The sequence below is a fragment of the Scyliorhinus torazame genome, chromosome 2, assembly GCF_047496885.1.
Source record: "Scyliorhinus torazame isolate Kashiwa2021f chromosome 2, sScyTor2.1, whole genome shotgun sequence".
NCBI classification, from domain to species: Eukaryota; Metazoa; Chordata; class Chondrichthyes; order Carcharhiniformes; family Scyliorhinidae; genus Scyliorhinus; species Scyliorhinus torazame.
This window is the reverse complement of record NC_092708.1, coordinates 172,917,047-172,941,022: the sequence shown is the minus strand read 5'-3', so window position 1 is coordinate 172,941,022 and position 23,976 is coordinate 172,917,047. Positions and strand designations below refer to the sequence as shown.

The 23,976-nt window shown below is 48.4% G+C and overlaps 1 protein-coding gene across 25 annotated transcripts in view; it reads right to left on the bottom strand.

Annotated features, from left to right (window-relative positions):
* map2 (microtubule-associated protein 2) overlaps positions 1–23,976 on the bottom strand; it is a 448,598-nt gene that overhangs the window by 297,926 nt on the left and 126,696 nt on the right. For 2 of the 25 annotated variants that reach the window (XM_072480099.1, XM_072480193.1), the window contains exon 3: positions 7,360–7,443. The exons of the other annotated variants lie outside the window; for them this stretch is intronic. Coding sequence is in view for 1 of the 2 variants with exons in the window: in XM_072480193.1 (XP_072336294.1) it covers positions 7,360–7,365 (6 nt within the window). In the remaining variant the exon portion in view is untranslated. The remainder of the gene's footprint in view (positions 1–7,359; positions 7,444–23,976) is intronic. 25 annotated transcript variants of the gene reach the window in all.

Here is a 23,976-nt window from a genome sequence, read left to right as displayed (position 1 = left end):
CCCTTCAACTAAGGGGGAAAGTTTCTTCCCATCCACTTGGTGTTCTTCATAATTTTGTTCACCTCAATCAGGTGCCACCTGAGCCTTCTCTGTTCCAAGGAGAACAACCCAAGTTGAGCCAGCCTCTCTTCATAGCTCAAGACTGGGCAGCCATGAGGTGCTGTGGCCATTAGCAGCAGCAGAATTGTATTCAACCAAAATCTGTAACCTCATGGCCTGGCATATCCCGCACTCTACCATTACCACCAAGTCAGGGATTAACCCTGGTTCAATGAAGAGTGCAGGAGAGCATGACTGGAGCAACATCAGGCTTACCGGAAAATGAGGTGTCGGCCTGGTAAAGCTACAACACAGGACTACTTGTGTGCCAAACAGCATAAGCAGCAAGTAATAGACAGAGCTAAGCAATTCCACAATGAACACATCAGATTTAAGCTCTGCAGTCCTGCCGCATCCAGCAGTGAATAGTGGTGGACAATTAAACAACTCAGTGGAGGAAGAGGCTCCACAAATATCCCCATCCTTAAAGATGAAGGAGCCCAGCACATATGGCTGAGGCATTCGCAACAATCTTCAGCCAGAAGTGCCGAGTGGTTGATCCATCTCTGTCTCCCAGAAGTCCCCAGCATCACAGATGTCAGTCTTCAGCCAATAGGATTCACTCCATGTGATATCAAGAAACGGCTGAAAGCACTGGATACTGCAAATGCTATGGACCCTCACAATATCCCAGCAATAATCCTAAGAATTGGGCTCCAGAACTGGCCGCACCTCTAGCCAAGCTGTTCCAGTACAGCTACAACACTGACATCTACACGGCAATGTGGAAAATTGCCCAGGTGTGTCCTGTGCACAAGAAACAGGACAAATCCAAGCCAGCCAATTCCCGCCCTATCTGTCTACTCCCCATCATCAGCAAAGTGATGGAAGGAGTCACCAACAGTGCTATCAAGCAGCAATTACTCAGCAATAACCTGCTCATGGATGCCCAGTTTGGTTCCACCAGCTCCTGACCTCTTTACAGCCTTGGTTCAAACATGGGCAAAAGAGCTGAATGCCAGACGTGAGGTGAGAGTGACTGCCCTTGACATCAAGGCAGCAGTTGACCATGTATGGCATCAAGGAGCCCCAGCTAAATTAGAGTCAATGGGAATCAGAGGGAAAACTCTCCACTGGTTGGAGTCATGCCTGGCACAAAGGAAGATGGGTGTGGTGGTTGGAGGTCAATCATCTCAACTCCAGGACATCACTGCAGGAGTTCCTCAGGGGAGTGTCCTTGGACCAACCATCTTCAACTGCTTCATCAATGACCTCCCTTCCATCATAAGGTCAGAAGTCAGGATGTTTGCGGATGGCAGCACAAGGTTCAGCACCATTCGCGACTCCTCAGATACTGAAGCAGTCCATGTCCAAATGCAGCAAGACCTGGACAATATCCAGGCTTGGGCCGACAAGTGGCAAGTAACATTCGTGCCACAGACATGCCAGGCAATGACCAGCTCCAACAACACTCAGGAAACCCGACACCATCCAGGACAAAGCAGCCCACTTAATTGCTCCCCCTTCCACATTCAAACCCTCCACCACTGACAAACAGTGGCAGCCATGTGTACCCTCTCCAAGATGCACTGCAGTAACTCACCAAGGTTCCTTCCAAACCCACGACCATTACCATCTGGAAGGAGAAGAGCAGCAGATACCTGGGAACCCCACCACCTGGAGGTTCTCCTCCAAGTCACTCACCACCCTTACTTGGAAATATATCAACATTCCTTCACTGTTGCTGGAGCAACATCCTGAACTCCCACCTGAAGAGCACAGTGGATGTACCTACACCTCAAGGACTGCAGCAGTTCAAGATGGCAACTCACCACAACCTTCTGAAGGGCAACTAGGGATGGGCAATAAATATTGGCCTAACTAGCGACGTCCACATCCTGCAAATGATTTTTTTTTTTAAATAGCTCAAACGCTCCAGCCCAGGCAACATCTTGGTGAATCTCCTCTGCACCGATTCTTGTGCAATCACATCCTTCCTATAGTGTGGCAACCAGAACTATGCACACTACTCTAGCTGTGGACAAATGAGCATTTTATGCAGCTCCAGCATAACCTCCCGGCTCTGTATTCTATGCCACAGCTATTAAAGGCAAGTATCCAATATGCTTTATGCTTTTTAACTACCTTATCTACCTGTCCTGCTGCCTTCAGGGACCTATGGACATGCACCCCAAGCTCCCTCTGGTCCTCTGTACGTCCTAGCGTTCTCCCATTCATTATGCATTCCTTAGCCTTGCTCGTCCCCCCAAAATGCATCACCTCATACTTTTCAGGGTAAATCCCATTTGCCACTGTTCTGCCTTTCTGACCAGCCCATCTTAATCGGCCTGTAATCTAAAGCGTTCTTCCTCGCTATTTTTAAAAAAAAATTTGGAGTACCCAATTCATTTTTTCCAATTGCGGGACATTTAGCATGGCCAATCCACCTACCCTGCACATCTTTGAGTTGTGGGAGCAAAACCCATGCAAACATGCAGAGAACGTGCAAACTCCACGCGGACAGTGACCCATAGCTGCGATCAAACTTGGGACCGGGCACTGTGAGGCAGAAGTGCTACCCACTGCGCCACCGTGCTACCGCTCTTCCTCACTGTTTATCACACCACCAATTTTTGGTCAGCTGTAAACCTACTGATCATACCACCCATATTCCCGTCAAGATCATAAATGTACACTACAAACAGCAAGGGACCCAGCACCGATCCTGTGGTATACCATTGGACACAGGCTGCCAGTCACAAAAACAACCTTCGACCAATGCCCACTGCCTCCTGCCACTAAGCTCATTTTGGATCAAATTTGCCAAATTGCCCAGGACCCCATAGGCTCTTACACCTTTTGTTTTTAATTAAGGGGCAATATAACATGGCCAATCCACCTACCCTGCACATTTTTGGGTTGTGTGGGTGAGACCCACGCAGACATGGGGAGAATGTACAAACTCCAAATGGACAGTGACTCGGGGCCGGGTTCGAACCCGGGTCATCGGCGCTATGAGGCAGCAGTGCTAACCACAGCTCTTACCTTCTTGATCAATCTCCTATGCGGGACCTCGTCAAAACCCTTACTGAAGTTTATGTAGACTGCTGCACTTCCCTCTTCGCCACACCTAGTCACCCCTCGGAAAATTCAACCAAATTTGTTTGACGTGATCTCTCCTTGACAAAGTCATGTTGACTCTCCTTGATTCATCTTTGCCTCTCCAAGTGAAGATTAATTCTGTCCCTCAGACGTTCTTCCAATAATTTCCCTACCACTTAAGCTAGATAATGACAGCTTATGGAAAGCAGTCAAGCATTAACAATGCCATAATGATAGTACTTAGGGTTATGTCAACAAACAGCTCGATTTATTTCAACTCTCCAGCACAGGCAGGCAGTTTTTTTTCCCATTTTAAAGAGCTGGCCATTTGATTAACTCGACAGCTTGGCAGCTTTACATCGACTCTTCAAGAGCATTTAGGTTTACTTTAAAAATCTGTAACTCTTATACTGCAGGGTAAGATCTTCAAAAATTATGGGGGCGATTCTCCGAGCACCGAGCCAGGCCGGAGAAACGCTGCAACTGCGCCACGACGCCGGCGCTCGATTCTCTGAGGTGCGGAGAATCAACGCCATTTGCGCCGGCGCATTTGACGCGCCGCTGGCCGCTGGAATCGAATGGGCCGAGCGGCCGCGTGGACACGACAGAGTCCCGCCGGCACCGTTCACCCCTGGTCGCTGCCAGCGGAAACTCTGCGCGACGGGTCGGGGGGCGGCCTGTGGGGCGGGGAAAAGCGATCCTTCACCGGGGGGGGCCTCCGATTGGGTCTGGCCCACGGTCGGGGCTCACCGATCGGCGGGCCGACCTCTCCCCCCCGCCGGGCCTACTTTCTTGCGCGGCCGGCCCCTGAACACCGACGCCATGTTGAGTCGGGGCCGGCGGTTTGAAGAATTCCCCCGCGCATGCGCAGGTTGGCGCGGCCCAACTGCGCATATGCGGGTTGGCACGGGGCCCATTTGGCGCCGGGGAGGCTGGAACGGCGTGAACCGCTCCAGCGCCGTGCCGGTCCCCTGTGGGGGACAGAATCGGTCGTCTCCGTGCCCATTTCGCGCCATTGTGAAACACGCCGACGTTCGCGACGGCGTGAGCACTTGGGCTCCATTTGGGAGAGTCACCCTCAGAGTCTGCTTTAACTCAATACTGAGTCCAAATGGCCCCTTAGAGTTCACTATCCGCCACCAATCCCCCATCTCGGAATAAGTGGTTTCTGCAAGATTTGGGGGGGGCAGGGCTACTGCATCTGTGGTCTGTCTGCCATTTTGTATACACATGGACTCTTCATAACTCTCCGGAAAGCTAGGCATTAGTCCCACAATACTCAAAATTCCATTCATGGCTGATGATCAAGAGCAAACCTTTTTGGGATCAGGACAAAATCATCAAACCAGGTTTGGGATCAAAACAGCAGAAGTGCAGTGGGTTTTTTCTCTTTCAAAACCTGCCATGTAATCAAAAGCATTTTCAGTTAATTCATGTTCTGATTTTCTTTTTGAATGCCTTCCCACCAAAACATACTCCTCTGTAACTCCTTGCATGCTATTAAAAATACAGATTAAATTCAAATGAAGGTATGTCATAACAATTTTCCTCCAGCACTCTGCATTGTTTGTATATGAAATTGAGATAATTTATTCCTGTGTTTAGCTCCCATTAAAGCACAAGGCTTATGTTTTTCAATCGCACAGGAAATACCTCACCATTAAAGTATGCATGTCCAGAGCCAATCTAGTTGAACACTATAAAGTATCAACTTAAACCCTGTGAATGCTGGGTCTATTTTTGTCACATTAACTATACATTGCATTGTCTCCGACAAAAGCAACAAAAATGTGCACACTTAGAAACTGTTTGTTGAGCTGTAAGGCAGCACCAATACCATTTTTGTATATGCAGCATTTTGAAGCTGAATTTTTGGCTTCATTAATGCTCCAGCATATTACAGAAAACTATGCGGGTCAGATTCGATAGCCCCTGAAAATGGGTTCAGGGATTGCGATGAATGATTAATCCACGACCGTTGATTGCACCACAGGCAGCACACAACTTTGAGCAGCCTGCTTATTTCAATGATGTGACTGAACAGCCAACATTAACCACACTATTGAGTAGTTGGATGGCTGAATAGGAGGCCCGTATCATGAGTTATTAACACCATTTAAAGCGAGCTTGCACCTCTTAAAAGCGGGAACTGCATTTTAGCTGAAGCTGTTTGATGCAACCATCAATTTACTCGAGACAAGAGTAGAAATAAACCGTGGCTTTAATCAACTTAGAACAGTGCCTGCCTGCGACTGATCCAATACTGAGAACCGCCTACACGTCGAATACTCTTTATACCTCCTTTCAAGGGGAGGAGCCATGGGCGGAGCCCATACATGCCCCAACATGTTCCCCTATGGATAATGCCAAACAATGGCCTATAGGTGGAGCCCACAAGGGCAACAGCATAGCACAGATATAAATACAAGGGAAAAGCATGGTACAGATACAATGGTGAATTATTGGTAGAATACATTCACCACACTGTTGCTGGCAATTATGCAGGAATTAATTCTAACCTGGGAAACAATGAATAATGGCATAACGTGGGAGAGGATGAGTCCAAGGTTTTCCCATGTTGCGTTGAGATCTTGATGGTGGAGGCTAAAAGGAGGAGAAATGATTTGGACCAGGAAGTCAGCCTTTCACATGGTCAAAAAACAATGAGAGGAGGCAGCCGTGTCAGTCAATGCCAAGTACCAAGGATCTAGATTCAGACCTGCAAGAAGTTCAATGGTCACACACAAGTGGTCACGGTCCATAAACGTATTTTCAAATGCCGTGACGGGATTCTCCGCCGTCGGGATGCTCCGTTTTACCAGCAGCCGGGGGGGGGGGGGTTCCCCGACGGCGTGTGGCTGCCCCACAATGGGAAACCCCATTGACCAGCCTGCGAAACGGAGCATTCCGCTGGCATGCTGAAACAGAAATCTGGTGCGGCGGGACAGAGTATCCAGCTTATCTGACAAACTGCACCAGTAGTTTCCCAGACTACTCAATTAACCACACCTCATCACTCATTCACCAACAATCTCTATCAGCCAGACTGGCCTGATATCATAGCTTCAGGATACCCTCACACAGATAGCACTACTGCAAGCCTCACAAGCAGATCTGACAGCTTGCACACACTATTCCACCATGACCGGAAAGGTGTGCCTTTTGGTGGACACTGTACTCAATGAACTTTGGTGGAGTAAAACTGCTGTCAGATGGGACTTTGTGCGTATCGCCTGCATGAATAAAGGAACTTAAACTATGCCTGAGAAAGACTACATTTTGAGGGACTATTGACAGAGTATAATGCCACTTATGCTAAAGTGATCTGTGAGATCGTTCTTATTTGGATCAGTCATTTATAGTTTTGCTTGAATATAATTTGTCCATTAATTCATGTTTAATTTATGTTGGTTTTAGTTTGGTTGTTACAGTGTAAGTTTTAAGATTTAAAAAATAAAATCTTTCCAATTAAGGGGCAATTTAGCGTGGCCAATCCACTTACCCTGCACGTCTTTGGGTTGTGGGGGTGAGACCCACCCAAGCATAAGGACAATGTGCAAACTGCACACGGACAGTGACCTGGGGCCGGGATCGAACCCGTGTCCTCGGCGCCATGAGGCAGCAGTGCTAATCACTGTGTCACCGTGCCGCCCTTAGTAAAAGTTTTGAAAGGTGAAACCTTATCCATTATTTTCCTAGTTTGATATTCTGGGAAGTTCAGTTCTTTTATGCTATGGTCTGCACAGAGATTGTAACTGTATGTACAACTTGTTACATTGGGAGACCTGTTAGGCAACCTGTTATCAATATTAAGGAACATGGAGGGGTCTGGCACCAACTTAGCACAGAACTTTGTGCAAGCTTGGAGTCCATTCTTTCCATCATGGACATGGTCGTCAATTTCATTCGTTCACCTGTGTAGCCAACCATGATGCAATTTCTGATGCCACAGCATCCACTGCAGAAAAACAGCATACACCCAATGTCTGAGTGCTGCAGTGGAAGGTAGACATAATGTTGAAATATGAGAAAAACAATGAGATAAGTGTATTTAAAATTAACAAGGGGATGTCGTGAATAAACTAAACTAACTCAAAGAGGATGACGCCCCTATGTATGGATTGCATCTACATTTTTTAAACAATCTAAGAGATAGCATAGGCTATCTCTTACAGTTCTCTACAGTTGCTCCGTCTGGACCTGTAAAGACTTAATTACCTGCATAGACTCGCATTCAAAGTATCATCTTGCATCTTTGACTTTGTCTCTATATATGTTTCTGGAATCCACCTCTTCATTCACCTGAGGAAGTAGCAGTGCTCCGAAAGTTAGTGATTCGAAACAAACCTATTGAACTTTAACCTGGTGTTGTAAGACTTCTTACTGTGCTCACAGAAACTATGCAGAGGCACTGGTCAGACTACATTTAAACAATTTTGCATGTTTCTGTGGGGGTACAGCTTCTACAGGCTGAGTTGTATACAGATTACTGCACCCAGTTTGTAGTGCTTCACATATCAAATACTGATCGCATTAATGACCAGTGTAAGTCTCACTTAATTTTCAAAGTAACAATTAAATTGGTCCCAAACGAAATTCAGTGACTTTGCACGCCTTCTTTATGAAAGCACTTTTTACCCATTCAAAATGGGTGCATAAGTGGGCAACTGACCCAGCCTGACAACAGCCTGACCTCTCATCAGGTAACACTCATGAATCTTTTGGAATATTCAAAATTTTCTTGCTCATTAAATGATTTGAAATGAATTTCCTTTTACATTGCAAGCTTTTATTACCAAATGCACTTCCCACAATTACTGAATGTGACACATCAGACATGTTATTCCCAGGTGAGTCATCAGGCAGTAGGTAGAGAGACCTTGGGCGGGAATCTCCGGTCTCCGCGCCAAAATCACATTCGTCAATTGGCTGGAGAATCCCTGTTTGCGCCGAAATAGGGAGCAGCGCCGCTTTTGCAATGCTCTACCCCCTCCAAAATGATGGATTCTCCGAGTACACCACACGCCGTATGGGCAGCCCCAGGACATCACCTGAGGACCTCCTCCGATGCTCCGCCCTAGATGAGCCACATTCCCGACGGGGTGGGTCACTCATGTTATTTATTTTTGTGAACCCGGTGTGGCAGGTGCGGACTGGGTCCAGCACCACCACAGTCGGGGGAGAGCTGTTCCATGGGCAGGGGGGAGGGGGGTTGGAGGGGGCTGGTGGAGGGGTGGTCCGGCGGTGGCGATCCTGGTCAAAGGGGGGCACTATTTGGCAGGCCAGGTCCGCGCACGGCCGGTGCCATGTTTTGCGGCGCAGCCACTGCAGGCCACCACCATGCGCAGCCACGGACCCGGCAATTCCCCAGCCATATCCACAGCTAAAGCCGGGCTTTAAGCTGTGTGCCTGCTAGCTCCCCACCAGACAGAGGATCGGTGGAGCTTTTGTACCATTTTTTTTCGGGCGGAAAACGCCACTGTTCCCATGCCGGCATCAGCACTTAGTCTTCAGGGGGGCCCACCGATCCGCGGGCGGGCCTGTGCCGTGGGGGCACTCTTTCCCTTCCGCCTCCGCCACGGCCTCCACCATGGCGGAGGCGGAAGAGACTCTCCCCACTGCGCATGCGCGGGAAACTGACAGCGGCCGCTGACGCTCCCGCGCATGCGCCGGGAAACTGACAGCGCCCGCTGACGCTCCCGCGCATGCGCCGCATTTCCGCGCCAGCTGGCGGGGAAACAAACGCCATTTCCGCCAGCTGGCGGGGCGGAAATCCCTCCGGCGTCGGCCTAGCCCCTCAATGTTGGGGCTAGGCCGCCAAAGATGCGGAGCTTTCCGCACCTTTGGGCCGGTGCGATGCCCGTCTGATTGGCGCCGGCTTTGGCGCCAGTCGGCGGACATCCCGCTGTTGGGGAAGAATTTCGCCCTAGAGATCAGTTTTACCTTTATTTCTGATCTGTTGTGAGTAATTTAACAAATAGAGGGATGGAGTGGCAACGCAGTCTGAGCGAGTGAGCGCACATCCTGTGCCATGTGGAAACTCGAGGACATTTCTCTAATGAGTAATAAGACAGATTTAACTAACAGCATAATGATGTGTGAACATTTATCCATTAGCAATCATAATGTGAATCAAGTTTAACAGAGGGTGCGATAAGTCTCAACTTGGGCAAATTTAGTCGCGTGTTTCCTGCCGGCGTTTTTGGGCTAGATCCAGACAGGTATTCACCACACTTCGTTTTAAAAAAAAATTTAGTGCACCAGTAAAATGGCGAACTCCCGATTTAGAATGGCTAACCCCGATTTAAAATGGCGAACGGAAAAGGCTGATGGGAAAATCAGCCAACAGGACTAAAACAAGCAGCTGCAGGTAAAACTGTGTATTCGCCTCTGGGGAGGCCAGACAGGATCGATACCTGCAGCCATCAGCACAACAAAACACTAGCCATCTGAATATTAATTAGCAATCCCCGGGAGCAATGTGCAACAATTTAGACACACAGGGCGAAATTCTCCCCCAACGGCGCGATGTCCGCCAACTGGCGCCAAAGACGGCGCCAATCAGACGGGCATCACGCCGGCCCAAAGGTGCGGAATGCTCCGCATCTTTGGCGGCCTAGCCCCAACATTGAGGGGCTAGGAGGGATTTCCGCCCCGCCAGCTGGCGGAAATGGCGTTTGTTTCCCCGCCAGCTGGCGCGGAAATGCGGCGCATGCGCGGGAGCGTCAGCGGCCGCTGACAGTTTCCCGGCGCATGCGCGGGAGCGTCAGCGGCCGCTGAAAGCTTCCCGCGCATGCGCAGTGGGGAGAGTCTCTTCCGCCTCCGCCATGGTGGAGGCCGTAGTGGAGGCGGAAGGGAAAGAGTGCCCCCACGGCACAGGCCCACCCGCGGATTGGTGGGCCCCGATCGCGGGCCAGGCCACCGTGGGGGCACCCCCCGGGGTCAGATCGCACCGCGCCCCCCCCCCAGGACCCCGGAGCCCGCCCACGCTGCCTGGTCCCGCCGGTAAATACCAGCTTTGATTTACGCCGGCGGGACAGGCAATTTCTGGGCGGGACTGCGGCCCACCCGGGCCGGAGAATTGAACGGGGGGTCCCGCCAACCGGCGCGGCCCGATTCCCGCCCCCACCCAATCTCCGGTACCGGAGACTTCGGCGGGGGCGGGATTCACGGCGGCCAACGGCCATTCTCCGACCCGGCGGCGGGGTCGGAGAATGACGCCCACAAAGACAACCCAGACTTTTCGGCGCCAACAGGAGCCTACACAAAGGGAGGTGAACGATCACCCCAAGACCGCCCATCAATCAAGGAATCGCTCCAGCATTGGAGAATATCGAACCAAGTGATTGGGACAAAGTCCAATCACTTGGAACAAGGTACAGGGTCCGCCCCGAAAGGCAGGAAGCCCCTGGGGACTATAAGAATAGAGTCCAAGTTCAAATCGACCCTTCCGCACCCTTCTGCCACCCTTCGACACCCTTCTGCAACGCCTTCTGCTGACCATCTGCAACAGCCGCTCAAAATCGTAAGTCTTACTTTAACGCTTACTATGAGATAGGCGCTCCTAGCTATCGATCTGTACCAGCTTCGAATCCCGCAGGCTCAGAACCCAAACAAAAGGCCATTTGTTTCCCTGACCTGGTGGGCCATTTCCAAAGTTAAGTATTGACCTGTTAGTTGTAGGAAGTAGCTTAGAAGTAGAATTTATGCATAAGTATTGATTACTGATATAAATGTGCGTTGATTTAACTCTTACTAAGCGGTGTGTTGGATTATTGATCATTACTCGGACTTGAACCACGTGGCGGTATCAGAAAGATACCTGGCGACTCAAGAGCAAAGGTGATAGAACAAGAGCAATTCAACTAAGGCTAAAGTTAGCAGCAACATTTAGCAACATCCTGACGGGACCCGATCTAGAAGTGGAAAACCACTCCGGGAGAACCCAAGAATTTGAATTAGAAATCCAATTGGAAACAGAAAACCACAAGTGTTCAAGCAGTACTGATCAATACTCATAATTCGGAAGTGTGTGTATGCATGCGTAACTAACAGGGCTATAAGGTAAAACTGATAGATTTTTGTTGCGTCAAAACTGTCGGAAGTTTGCATATCGGGAAGTAGCGAAAGCCGTACCCAAATTTACAACACCGCCTTAGCCCCCTGTTCCAAATTTTAAAGAAGAAGCAGTCGGATAGGCAAGGTGGCAATGCAGCGCCTCATGAACCCAGAGGAATTTGTGGTCGCAGCGACCAGCAGCAGTAGAGTGGGACAGTGTCCCATTTGGGAGGAAGAAATCAGGAAATATCTCAAACGGAAAGGATGGCCCCTTTGGAATGATTTCTGTGATAACGAGGAATCAGGTCCCGGGAGTACAGGACATAATTGGTGGGAGAACCTGAGCGAGATCCACAAAAAGAGCTTGGGAAAAGCTCGCAAGCCGATGGCAATCGTGTCCTGTTTGGCACAATTGCGAGGCACAGAGGAGGTCGTTAAGACGCTCCGGAAAGAAGTTGAGGGCATACATCAGATGAGTAAGGTCGATGTAAGCGAAGTAGAAAGAGAGAATATGGAATTGAGGAGGAAATTGGCAGCAAAAGATGGAGAGGTAGATGACGCCAAACGGGCTCACCGGTCTTGTCTGGCGCATTTAAGCAGCTTCCAGTCTCAATACGAAAAGTCCTATCAGGGCACGCAACGTGCAGTCCTGATACGAGAGGAGGCAGAAAAACAGGTAGAGACATTACAGAAACAGTGTAGTGATCTCAAGGCAGCATTAAGAGCACTCCATGCTGCCACCACAGAACAAAGACAGAGCACCATAGATCACGCAAAGTGCCGGAAGCAGATTGCAGACCTGCAATCGCTGCTTTCTGTTCAAAAAGGTTTTCAGGAAACCTTTGGGGAAAAGTTAGATCAGGAAGATGGCCCTGATTGGGAAGAGTTAAACGAAACAGCGCAGAGATATGTTCAGGGAACATGTGCGCAGGGAAAGCCCCAAAAGAGAATAGCACCCCAACCCCCCAAACAGCAGATAGTTCACGCTCCAATGGACCCTGTAACCACCCTCCGTACAGCCACACCGGACGATGCGGAATATCTATATTCCACCCCCTTAACAGTGACCCAATTACGGGACGCATGCGAGAAGATCACACCGTTCCTCCCCACCTCAGACCCCCACCATTTCTTTGCCACAGTTAGACATCAGGCGCACATGTACGGCCTGGATGAGCGAGAGCATGTAAAGCTCACAGTTTTAAATTTACATCCGTCAGTAGCAGCAGCCCTTCCCGCCCCACAGAATGTAGGAGGAGGCACCCTTGCAGAAATGCATACCGCGATCCTGGATGCGATCGGGTATAACCGGCGTGACCCCGTAGATGGCCTCAATAAATGTAGGCAGAAGAAATCTGAGCCCCGACAGCGTTCGCTGGACGCCTGTGGATTCACTTCGCAGCAGCCTTTGGAGACGTAGACCATGCCCATTTGTCCCCAGACAACATGGCCAAATGGACCCGCACCCTTATCGCCCATGCCACAGAAACAGGACAGAAAGCTTGTATGAGTTATGATCCCTCAGAGGAGGCCCATAACGAGAAGTGGGTAGTGAAAAGATTGTCCCGCATTTGGGAACAATCTGTTCAAAGTAAACCCACCGTTAAGAATTGCTAGGAAAAGCAGGCCGGCGCAGATATGCAGGCAGCAAAAACACACCAGAACCCCGCATGGGTGAATGAGGGAAAGGACAGCCCCCCAACCAAGTCACAAGAGTGTTACAACTGCGGACAGTTGGGACATTTCGCAAAAGAGTGCAATGCCCCTAAAAAGCCACAGAGAGCCCAGCAGATGGGCACTCTGATTAAGAAAAAGACAGAGCCCATTCATAGTGTTAGCGCCCGTTCAGATCAGATGGACTTGACCGGAACGGACTGACGGTGTACGGGCTCCCCCAGTTGGGTCTGCGACACCCTTTGGGATAGGCCAAGACGACCAGTAGTTGCAGCAAAAATTCGGCGACAGCCTATCGAATTTCTCTGGGACACAGGAGGGTCCCGCACCACAATAAATGCCTCCACACTGTTCCAAAAAGACACCCTCAGCGGCTTTACAGGCCACTCACAGCAGGGACACATCACAGCCCCTGTACCCATTCAAATTGGTAACATTACCACCAAGCACCCCGTAGTTTTAGTTGACCAGCCCCACACAGCAGAACACATTGTGGGAATTGATTTCATGAATTCCCACAACGTATCATTCGATCCAGTCAACCAGTGTGTCTGGAAGATGGCGAAATCCGCAAGAGCCCCCGCAACGCTCAACATAGGAGAGTATATGAACAAAATTAGCGCCGTAGGCGAATTTTGGTTCAACCCGACCACGCTTAGTATGGACAAGCAGGTTAGGGCAGATCTGCAAAAGAACAGGGCAGCATTTGCGACCCACAAGCACGACTGTGGACGGATGACTGGCTCCGTACAAGTAACAGGACCTGACCCTAGACCCCAAAAACAGTACGGATTTCCCCAAGAGGCAGAGGGAGAAATCGCAAAAGTAATACAGAGCTTATTAGAGCAGGGCGTACTTAGATCAGTAGCCTCCACTAATAATGCCCCGATTTGGGCAGTGAAAAAGCCCGATGGATCATGGCGACTGACCATCGATCATCCGGAACTCAACAAAGTCACCCCCGCAGCAGCCCCCACCATAGCAACAAGTCCCGAGACCATGCTCAAGCAGGGACTCAATTCCCGATTCTTTACGGTTTTGGATGTGAGTAATGGATTCTGGTCCATTCCATTGGCAAAGGCGTGCCAGTACAAATCTGCCTTCACCTTTGAAGCACAGCAGTACATGTGGACATGCCTACCACAAGGCTTCCACAACTCCCCCTCCATTTTCCACCGACAGTTGGCAGATGGTTTAGCAAACTTTTCTCGCCCCAAATGTCTGGTACAGTATGTAGACGACCTACTACTGCAGACAGACACCAAGGAAGAGCACATTGAGCTTCTGTCCGAACTCCTGGAACTCTTACACTCAATTGGTTGTAAAGTCAACCCCAAAAAGGCCCAGATTTTGGAAGAAAAGGTGATATATTTGGGAACAATTATCACGCACGGTAAAAGTGAGATCGAGCATAAAAGAGTTGACTCAATTGCTAAATTGCCCCTTCCCCAGAACGTTTCAGCCCTCCGGTCGTTTTTAGGACTGGTTGGCTACTGCCGGTACCACATTGATGGTTTTGCCAGCAAGGCAGCGCCCCTCTCAGACCTCCTAAAGAAGGGAGCCCCCTGGGAATGGCTTCCGCAGCATACGGATGCTGTGGACTCTTTAAAACAGGCACTCATAGCAGCCCCCGCACGACAAGTTCTAGACCCGCTTTTCCCTTATGCCATAGAGGTAGCGACCACAGACCGCACCCTTTCAGCCGTGCTCCTCCAGGAACGGCACGACCAGTTAAGACCCGTAGCTTACGCCTCCCGGCTTTTAGATGCTGTGGAGCAGGTATTTTCAGCCTGTGAAAGGCACCTGCTCGCAGTTTTCTGGGCAGTCCAGTATTTTTCATATATTACCGGACTGAACCCCATCACAATTCTCACCGAACACACCCCCACCCAACTTTTACTGGACGGACGACTCAAGGACGGTACAGTTAGTCAGATTCGAGCAGCTCAATGGACCCTTCTCTTGCAGGGACGGGGCATCACTGTTAAAAGGACAAAGACACACACCTATTTAGCCGACAATTTACAGTACCCCGGAACCCCCCACCTATTTAGCCGACAATTTACAGTACCCCCATGAATGTGAGATTATCTCTCCACACCACAACACAGGCCCCTTTATCGCTAAACCCCCCCCCCCCCAGAAAGATAGATAATTCAACTCAGACCCCCCCCGCACATGGACACGTGTGAGCCCATTACGATCTATGTGGACGGATCTTCCACAGTCTTGGATGGGAAACGCATAACAGGTTGCGGTATATATGTTGAGGATGTTCAGGGACGCGCCCTCGAGGAAATATCATTGAAACTACCCGGACACTTAGGCGCGCAGGCAGCAGAGCTTGCGGCCTTTGCATATATAGTTGAGCACCCAGATTCCTTCCCCAGCCCAGCAGACATATACTCGGACAGCCGCTATGTCTGTAACAGCCTTACGGAATTTCTGCCCCTGTGGGAAGCAAGAGGATTTGTTTCCGCAGACGGAAAACCCCTCCCCTCAGCCCCATTGCTCCGTCGTATTTTAGAAAAAGCCCAGAACAGGACTTTTGGGTCATCAAAGTCCGCAGCCACCATTGTTCCTCCCGCCCTGGAAATGTAAACGCCGATGCACTGGCTAAGGCAGGTTCCAGACATGGGTATTTGTGGACACCCCCCGAAAGCGCGCCAGTGAGTGCAGTTCAGGTCTCACAAAGATCGAGGATCTAGTAGAGGCCCAGAAGCAGGACAGCAATCTCACGGAGATTGTAAAAGGAAAGTATCCAGCATCCTACGAGAGGTTTAGAAATACACTGACCACACATAACGGTGTGGTGTTAAAGGACACCCTTTATGTGGTTCCTGAACAGGACAGGAATCAATTGATTTGTTTTTTCCATGACGGTCATGGACATCGGGGAATCAACCCCACTACAGCCCACCTCAAGCAGCTTTGTTGGTGGCCGAATTTAAAGGAAGATGTAAACCATTACATAGAGAATTGTCTTATCTGTGCGCAGAATAACCCGGCCAGATATGCCAAAAAGGCCCAACTCAGCCACACCCAACCCGTTAATGGCCCCTGGACTAACCTCCAGATCGATTTTATAGGACCATTGCCCCCTTGTAGGAATGGCTATAAATATGTACTTGTGGTCATAGACAAATTTACAAAATGGGTGGAAGTATTTCCAGCCAGAACAAACACTGCAAAAACCACAGCCAAGATTCTGACCCACCACATCTTTACAAGATGGGGACTCCCCCGCAGCATTGAATCAGGCCAAGGCTCCCATTTTACGGGACGTGTCATGCAGAACGTCCTCACAATATTTGGCATCACCCAAAAATTCCACAAAGCAAACCACCCACAGTCGAGTGATATCATGGAGCGCATGAATCGGACCCTAAAAACCACCCTCAGAAAAATGGTCCAGCAGAACAACACCACTTGGGACTCAGTCCTCCCTTTTGCGCTGATGTTTTTGTGTAACACTATTTCTACATCCACAGGTTACACCCCACACACCCTCATGACCGGACGCCCCATGCAAGGCACAGAATATTTGTTAGGTTTGGACCTGACCAGCCCCGAAGTAACGGCCCTCACACACGAAAAAGCCGTGGAGCAATTAGTTGACAATGTTAAAACGGCTCAGCTAGCAGCCACAGTAAAATTGGGCACAAGAAAGAAACAGAGCAAGGCTTGTTTCGACAAGACAGTGCATGCGACTGAGTATAGTATCGGACAGCAAGTGATACTTTCTGTATATAACCCCAGCACATTCCTGTCTCCAAAATACTCGGGCCCGTACTCCATTGCGGATAAAGTAAGCCCTTCCGTGTATAAAATAAAGTACCCCAATGGTAAGACTGCGTGGTTTCATATAAACCAGCTGAAGGCTTATGGAACACAGTCAAACCACGCACACCAAGTCATGCATGACGCAGCACACCACGCCCCGCCCATTGCCAACGTAACCCTACCATCCCCCAACACGTCCAGCCCAGCCACGGACTCGACCTCGACTCCAACCCCGAAATTTCCACTCCGCCCCGGAACGCCCACAGACTGCAGCAGCAGAGACAGCGACTGTGACTCGGACGATAGCCACAGCACGCCTCCCTACTATCCCCATGCACCAGGACCCACACCCAGCGACTCCGACTTCGATCCAAGTGATCCCTTCCTGATCACTTTCCTGAACAAGCCCCACCACCGACCACCGAACTACACTGACGACCCCGATTTTGTCCCCACACAAGTAGACACCAATTATTGGCACCGTGACAACTCATACCGACTCGTCCGCAACGCGAGAGTGACCCCACCTCACACCATGCAGCCCTTTCTGCCCTAATCCACTCCAGAGTTTGGCACCCGGGAGAAGAGGACGACCTTGAGTCTGACTCCCAAACCACCAACCCCTTTGCGACCCTGTTCGCAACCGAGAACTGAGGTGTCCAGATGATGCTTTAAAAGGAACCGCTTGGGAAAAGTGTTGTCCTTTCTGATAGAATCTGCAGAATGTTTTATGCTGTTGGTAAGTTTGTTAAATGTTGTATGTCTGACAGGAGAATTTTTTTTCTCACTACCCCACGCCTATTCGGCCGAAACCTCTGAGGACTTGCCAGACACTAGTTCAGAGGAACTAGCTTGTCTGCAGACACTTGTTCGGGTACCATACGCCCGCTCGTAACTGCCCTTCTGGTTCGAAGGATAGAACCACTATGGCAGCCCCACCACGATGACTACATTTTTGCCCGTTCTTGTCGGTTGCTCAGGCAGTGGAGAAACGGCTTGACACGCGCCCTGCCTGGGAACCCCCCGCTGGTCAACTACGCTCGGGTAAGAGAGATATGGCATTTGTAGCCGTCCTACCCGGGGACTCCATCCAAACCTTACCCGTCGCGGCCCATACGCACCTCATTTTGGCATTTTTCATTTCAAAAAGTTTTGTTTGTTTAGGTAACCTTTAGGTTGCCGGCCATCTGCTAATTACATCCCGAAACATTTGGATGCTAAATCAGCACTGGTTTATTATTGGGAAGTGTGCCGTGTCCTAAAATTTGTTTTTTGAAAAAAAAAAGAGGGAGTCACACATAGTGACCAATTATAAAGGGAATAATTGGCACCAAAGGACAGACACACCTGCGTACAAGATATTAAACAAAGATAGTTACAGACACTATGCTTGTTTCTACAGAACTCCAGAAGCTCCAGGACCGGAGAAAACAAAGAAAGAAAAGGAAAGAGAAGAGCCATGAGGACTTCCTTCATATGGATCAGCATAATGTTAATGGACTTTTGGTTGCGCGTGACTGCGAACCCCATGACTTCTAGACCCACAGCCGTTAATGTTTCACTTTCCCGCAGTACCCAGAGCCCAGTCACCAGCGACACTACATCTTCTTGGTGTGCCAGGTTCATAACCTGGTACTCCCTGTCCTATGTGATCGAAAAATTGCTAGCATTGGCGATACTCTGCTGTGTAGTGCAGACTATGCGTCTACGAAAATGGAGATGGAGAGCCTACCACGCTCGAACCCCGGTATATAGGATCAGATCCCCTATGTTCGGTTACGACCAGACCCCCGCGATCTATAATAAAGTAATAAAGTGCATTCATTTGCGTTTATTGTTATTGTAAATAAAGAGATGTAAAGAACTTTTTCATGAGCAAAAAATTGTATGATCCTGAGCTTGACTGCCAAGCCAGGAAAGACTGTTTGAAATGTTTTTGTTGTATGATTGAGGAAGGTAGGATAATGGAATGTTTAAGCGAGTGTAGTATATTAAGAATAAGTTAGAGGTCCCCAGTTTATTGTTTTGTAATGCATGTCCCTGTCTGACATAGCGCCCTTAGAATTGTTCGTTAAAATTTTTTGTGCATAGCTATGGTCAGTGCAGAGGCCATGAAGGAAGTGTCCCCCCCCCCCAGGTCAGGGAATGGAAAGCAACATAATGATGTGATCCTTCACGCTTCGCGTCGGATCACAAGGAGGGTTTTAGCCAGTTAAAATGGCTAACTCCCAATTTAGAATGGCTAACCCCGATTTAAAATGGCGAACAGAAAAGTCTGATGGGAAAATCAGCCAACAGGACTAAAACAAGCAGCTGCAGGTAAAACTGTGTATTCACCTCTTGGGAGGCCTGACAGGATCGATACCTGCAGCCATCAGCACAACAAAACACCAGCCATCTGAATATTAATTAGCAATCCCCGGGAACAATGTGCAACAATTTAGACACACAAAGCCAACCCAGACTTTTCGGCGCCAACAGGAGCCTACACAAAGAGAGGTGAACGATCACCCCAAGACCGCCCATCGATCAAGGAATCGCTCCAGCATTGGAGAATATCGAACCAAGTGATTGGACTTGGTACAGGGTCCGCACCGAAAGGCGGGACGCCCCTGGGGACTATAAGAATAGAGTCCAAGTTCAAATCGACCCTTCTGCACCCTTCGACACCCTTCTGCAACGCCTTCTGCTGACCATCTGCAACAGCCGCTCAAAATCGTAAGTCTTACTTCAACGCTCACTACGAGATAGGTGCGCCTAGCTATCGGTCTGTACCAGCTTCGAATCCCGCAGGCTCAGAACCCAAACAAAAGGCCATTTGTTTCCCTGACCTGGTGGGCCATTTCCAAAGTTAAGTATTGGCCTGTTAGTTGTAGGAAGTAGCTTAGAAGTAGAATTTATGCGTAAGTATGGATTATTGTATATAATAAATGTGCGTTGATTTAACTCTTACTAAGTGGTGTGTTGGATTATTGATCATTACTCGGACTTGAACCACGTGGCGGTATCAGAAAGCTACCTGGCGACTCAAGAACAAAGGTGATAGAACAAGAGCAATTCAACTAAGGCTAAAGTTTGCAGCAACACACCCAATTCATTTTTCCAATTAAGGGCAATTTAGTGTGGCCAATCCACCTAGCCTGCACATCTTTGGGTTGTGGGGGCGAAACGCATGCAAACACGGGGAGAATGTGCAAACAGTACACCGTCAGTGACCCAGACTGGGATCGAACATGGGACCTCAGCACCGTGAGGCAGCAATGGTAACCACTACGCCACCGTGCTGCCAACTTAGTCATTTTCTTTAGGGCTTGGGCCGTTTCTCACCGGTCAATCCCACACTTCAAATTTTTTTCTGCAGTGGGGAGCTAAACTCGCTGGTCAGACCAGCTCCTCGAGATCGGGGCGGCATTTTTGAAAGAGTGCCCGCAACTCAAAGTGAGGTGGAGGTCCCGCACCCCACCCCACCCTCCAACCTACGGACAATGCGACCCTCTGCAGACATGGTCAACATCCTATACCCTTGATCTCAGAGTCCACCCCCCCACCACCATCCAGGCATCAGGTTGACACTGCCCCACATCCATCCATCCTTGTGGTCATCACTACCAGGGTGCCCGGGCGCCACTGTCCTGTCCCCAACCACCCAGGGGGGCTCCAATGGACTCCAAGATTCCTGGAGTGGCAATCACACCTGGTCTCTGCTTGTGGAGACCAATACTAATCGGCACCCAGTTGAGGCCTCGTCTGTGCAGCTGGTGTCTCTCATGAGCCAAGAGACCTTGGCCTCAAATTGTCGTGCATATTTAGATGAGCCAAATGGATCTTTTAAGTATGATTTATCTCGATCATGCCAAATGAGGGCGTGATCCAGATCGTGCCAGGCACCACAGGTAAGTTGCTCGAAGGCGGTTAGGTGCCCATTTTGGGCCTCTCCTGCGATGCTCCCAGCCCAATGGGGTGGAAAAATCACGCCCATAGTGTTTGAAAGGAAGAAACATGAAACAGCTACTGTGTTTCTAGATTTAGGCAAGACTGACTGGACAAACCCGCTAACGGGCAAATTGACAGAAGATCATTGGGAGCTGTTCAAAAATGGATGCCAAAAATATAGTCACAAAAAAGTAACAAATGACTAAAGAGATAAGGGACAGCATAACATTCAGTGAAAAAGCAAAGTAAATGCAAATTATAGGGCAGACCCTGTTGAATGGGAAAAATACAAAGAACAGGACAGGTTGACAAAACAGATATTAAGAGCGACAAATAAAAATGAGAAGAGAAAATTGCAAGGGAAAGGAAAATTAACACAAAATATTTTAACAATTATATTAGGCAAGAGGGTAGACAGAAACAATAAGGACCCCTTGACAACTGATCATGGCACAGTTTCAATTTAACCAAGGAAATGGAGGAGAGGTTGAATAATTACTTTGCATCAGTATTTACAATTGAGAAAGAGATCCACCTCTTGGAAATCTCAAAGAAATTCATATTGAATCAGCAAGAAAGGTTCAACAAAATTATCGTAAGTAACCAAAGCAACTGTAATTAAGAATATAATGGAACTAGAGAGTGAGAAATCCCCAAGATGCTTTCTATCCCAAGCATTTAAAAGTCAGTAAGAGCTTTGTGAATAACTGCACTATAAACTTCCAAGGTTCTCACGATTCGGGAACTGCTCCTTTAGATTGGAAAATTATGTCATTCCACGATTCAACAGGGAATTATAGATCATTTAGCCTAAGTTAGCCTTGTTGGGAAAGTACTGGAGTCCATAATTAAGGATAGTGTGACTGAACATAGTGAATATGTTCAACTGATCAGAGAGCTGGCATGGGTTGTTGAACCCGTCAGAATGTATTTGAACTGGTGACTACAGTAATGGACAGGGAAATGTTGATGGATATTATTTATGTGGTCTTCATGAAGAAATATGAATATTCCTCATAAGAGACTGTTCAAAAATGTTCAAACTCATGGAATTACAGGCAAAATATTAACCTGATTAGGACATTGGTTGAGCAGTAGGGCAGAGAGTAGGGATAATGGACAGGTACTCTAATTGGCAGGATGTGACTAAGCAGTGTCCACAAGGATCATCTGTTGGAGTGAACTATTCATTGTATTTATTGACCACTTCAATGATGGAAAGTCACATATTCATATCTGATGATGACACAAAGAAAAACAGTATTGTAAACATGTAAATGGAAGCACAAAATTACAAAGATATTATTAAAATAAGTGAATGAGCAAAATGTGGTAAAAATGTTTCAATGCAGGCAATGTGAGCTGATTCACTTTTCACCTATAATGGATAGAATAGGATAATTTCTAAATGGTGAAAGGCTAGAAACAATGAAGGTCCAAAAAAGCATTGGCATCCAGATAGATCATCAAAATGTTACAATCAGATGCAGAAAATAATCGCAAAGGCTGGCCTTTATATCTGGAGGAATAACATACAAGTGGTAGAAGTTGTTCTTCATCTATATCTAGTTAGAACACACCTGGAGTAGTTTGAGGCAACAGACATTAGGAAGGATATACTGGTCTGGATTTTCGGAGTAGTGGCAATGATGTGTGGATTTCCACCACGCTCATAACCTCCCCCTGAACTGACGTTGCTGCGCATTTCTTTCAGGATCTTTTGATCCCAGCTTTTAAACAAATGGTCAACACAGCATTGGAGAACTTAACTGGAGTGGAGTAGAGCCCAAGAAAGACAGGACATGTCCCCTTTTTATGGTACCTATTCGAACTGCCGTTTGGCAAATTAAAAATTCAGTATTAATGTCAATGAATGCATGAGTGAATGGGTGAGTGAGCAAACGGGTAGATGGGTAGGGTGGGTGATGTAGGTAACTGGATTAATGGGTAGTGGACGAATGGATCAGGTTGGGGGGTGGTCAGGGTGGGTCAGAGACAGTCGTATCATGTTGGTTTGGCGGTTTGTCAGGTTGGTAGTCAAGGTGGTTCAGAGGGGTAGTCATGGGTCAGTTATGGAGTTTTCTAGGTGCGAGACTAAGTTCCAACCGGTCTAACGTTTCCTGGGTAACTATTCAGGTAAGAAATATGGAACTGTCCAAAGTCCTCCAATCTAGCTCAGAGTTGAACACATTTGCACAGGGTCCTGGAGCAGAATTGCCATCAGAAGCAGCTCCCACATAGGTCCATGCATCAGGACTTCTACAGCATCTCGATGCTCATCTGCAGCCAAATGTCAGGCGTCCTACCATTCAGGCGCTGGAAAATTTGGTCCAATTACCTTGGAGGGAGTACAATGTAGTTTTAACAGAGTGCTGTCTGAACTGTAAGGGTTAAATTACGAGGAAATATTACACAAATTTTGGTTACATTCCCGAGAATTAACAACATTCTATATTTAGATAATGTAATTTTATGTCCCAAGGCACTTCACAGGAGTATTATAAAGCAAAGCATGGCACTGTACCACTTAATGAGATATGCAGTTAGATTATCATAGATGTGGCCAAAAAGGTAGCCTTTATTGTTGGGCTTCTGGAGGGTCTAGAGGACCTATGGACTATGTGTCCAAGATGTTTGAGAAGATAATGGGGGAGAGGGGATTGGCATCCCCTCCTGAAATGGACCAGGCCTATCGGTTGCTAAGGCAGAAGCCCCGATCTGGAGAACCACCAAGGGTGATAATCGTCAGGTTTCACAGGTAACAGACAAGGAACAGGACCCAAGTTGGACAAAGGGCCATCAAAACTCTAGATGGCAGGACCACAACCTATAAAATTCTAACAGGACTAAACAGGGTAGAAACAAGAAGGATGATCCTGATTGTGGGAGTGTCTAGAACCAAGGCTCACAGTCTGAGGTTACGGGGTAGACCATTTATGACTGAGATGAGGGGAACTTTCTTCACCCAGAGAGTGGTCGACCTGTTACCACAGAAAGTAGTTGAGGCCAAAACTTTGCATGTCTTCAAGAAGCGGTTAGAATAATTAATGACAGACCAGACTCGAAGGGCTGAATGGCCTCCTCCTGCTCCCATTTTATGTGTTTCCATGTTTTTCTTCCTTGTCATATAGCTCAGTGTAGATGGAAGTCATATTGACAGGAAGCATGATTTCAATCCATATGGAGAGGTGGCTGGCTGTATTCGTATCAGTAGCAAAAAACAACACAAGGGTGCGGGGGGTGTGAACACAGGAATTTACAATCTGGGCATGGGCACGTAAATAACCATTGTGCATTGGCTGCCTGTTACAGGACTGCCTGATTTTCCATTCAACAGAAGTCAATAAAAAGGAAAATTAGGTTAACATATAATGAATGGGTGGCTAA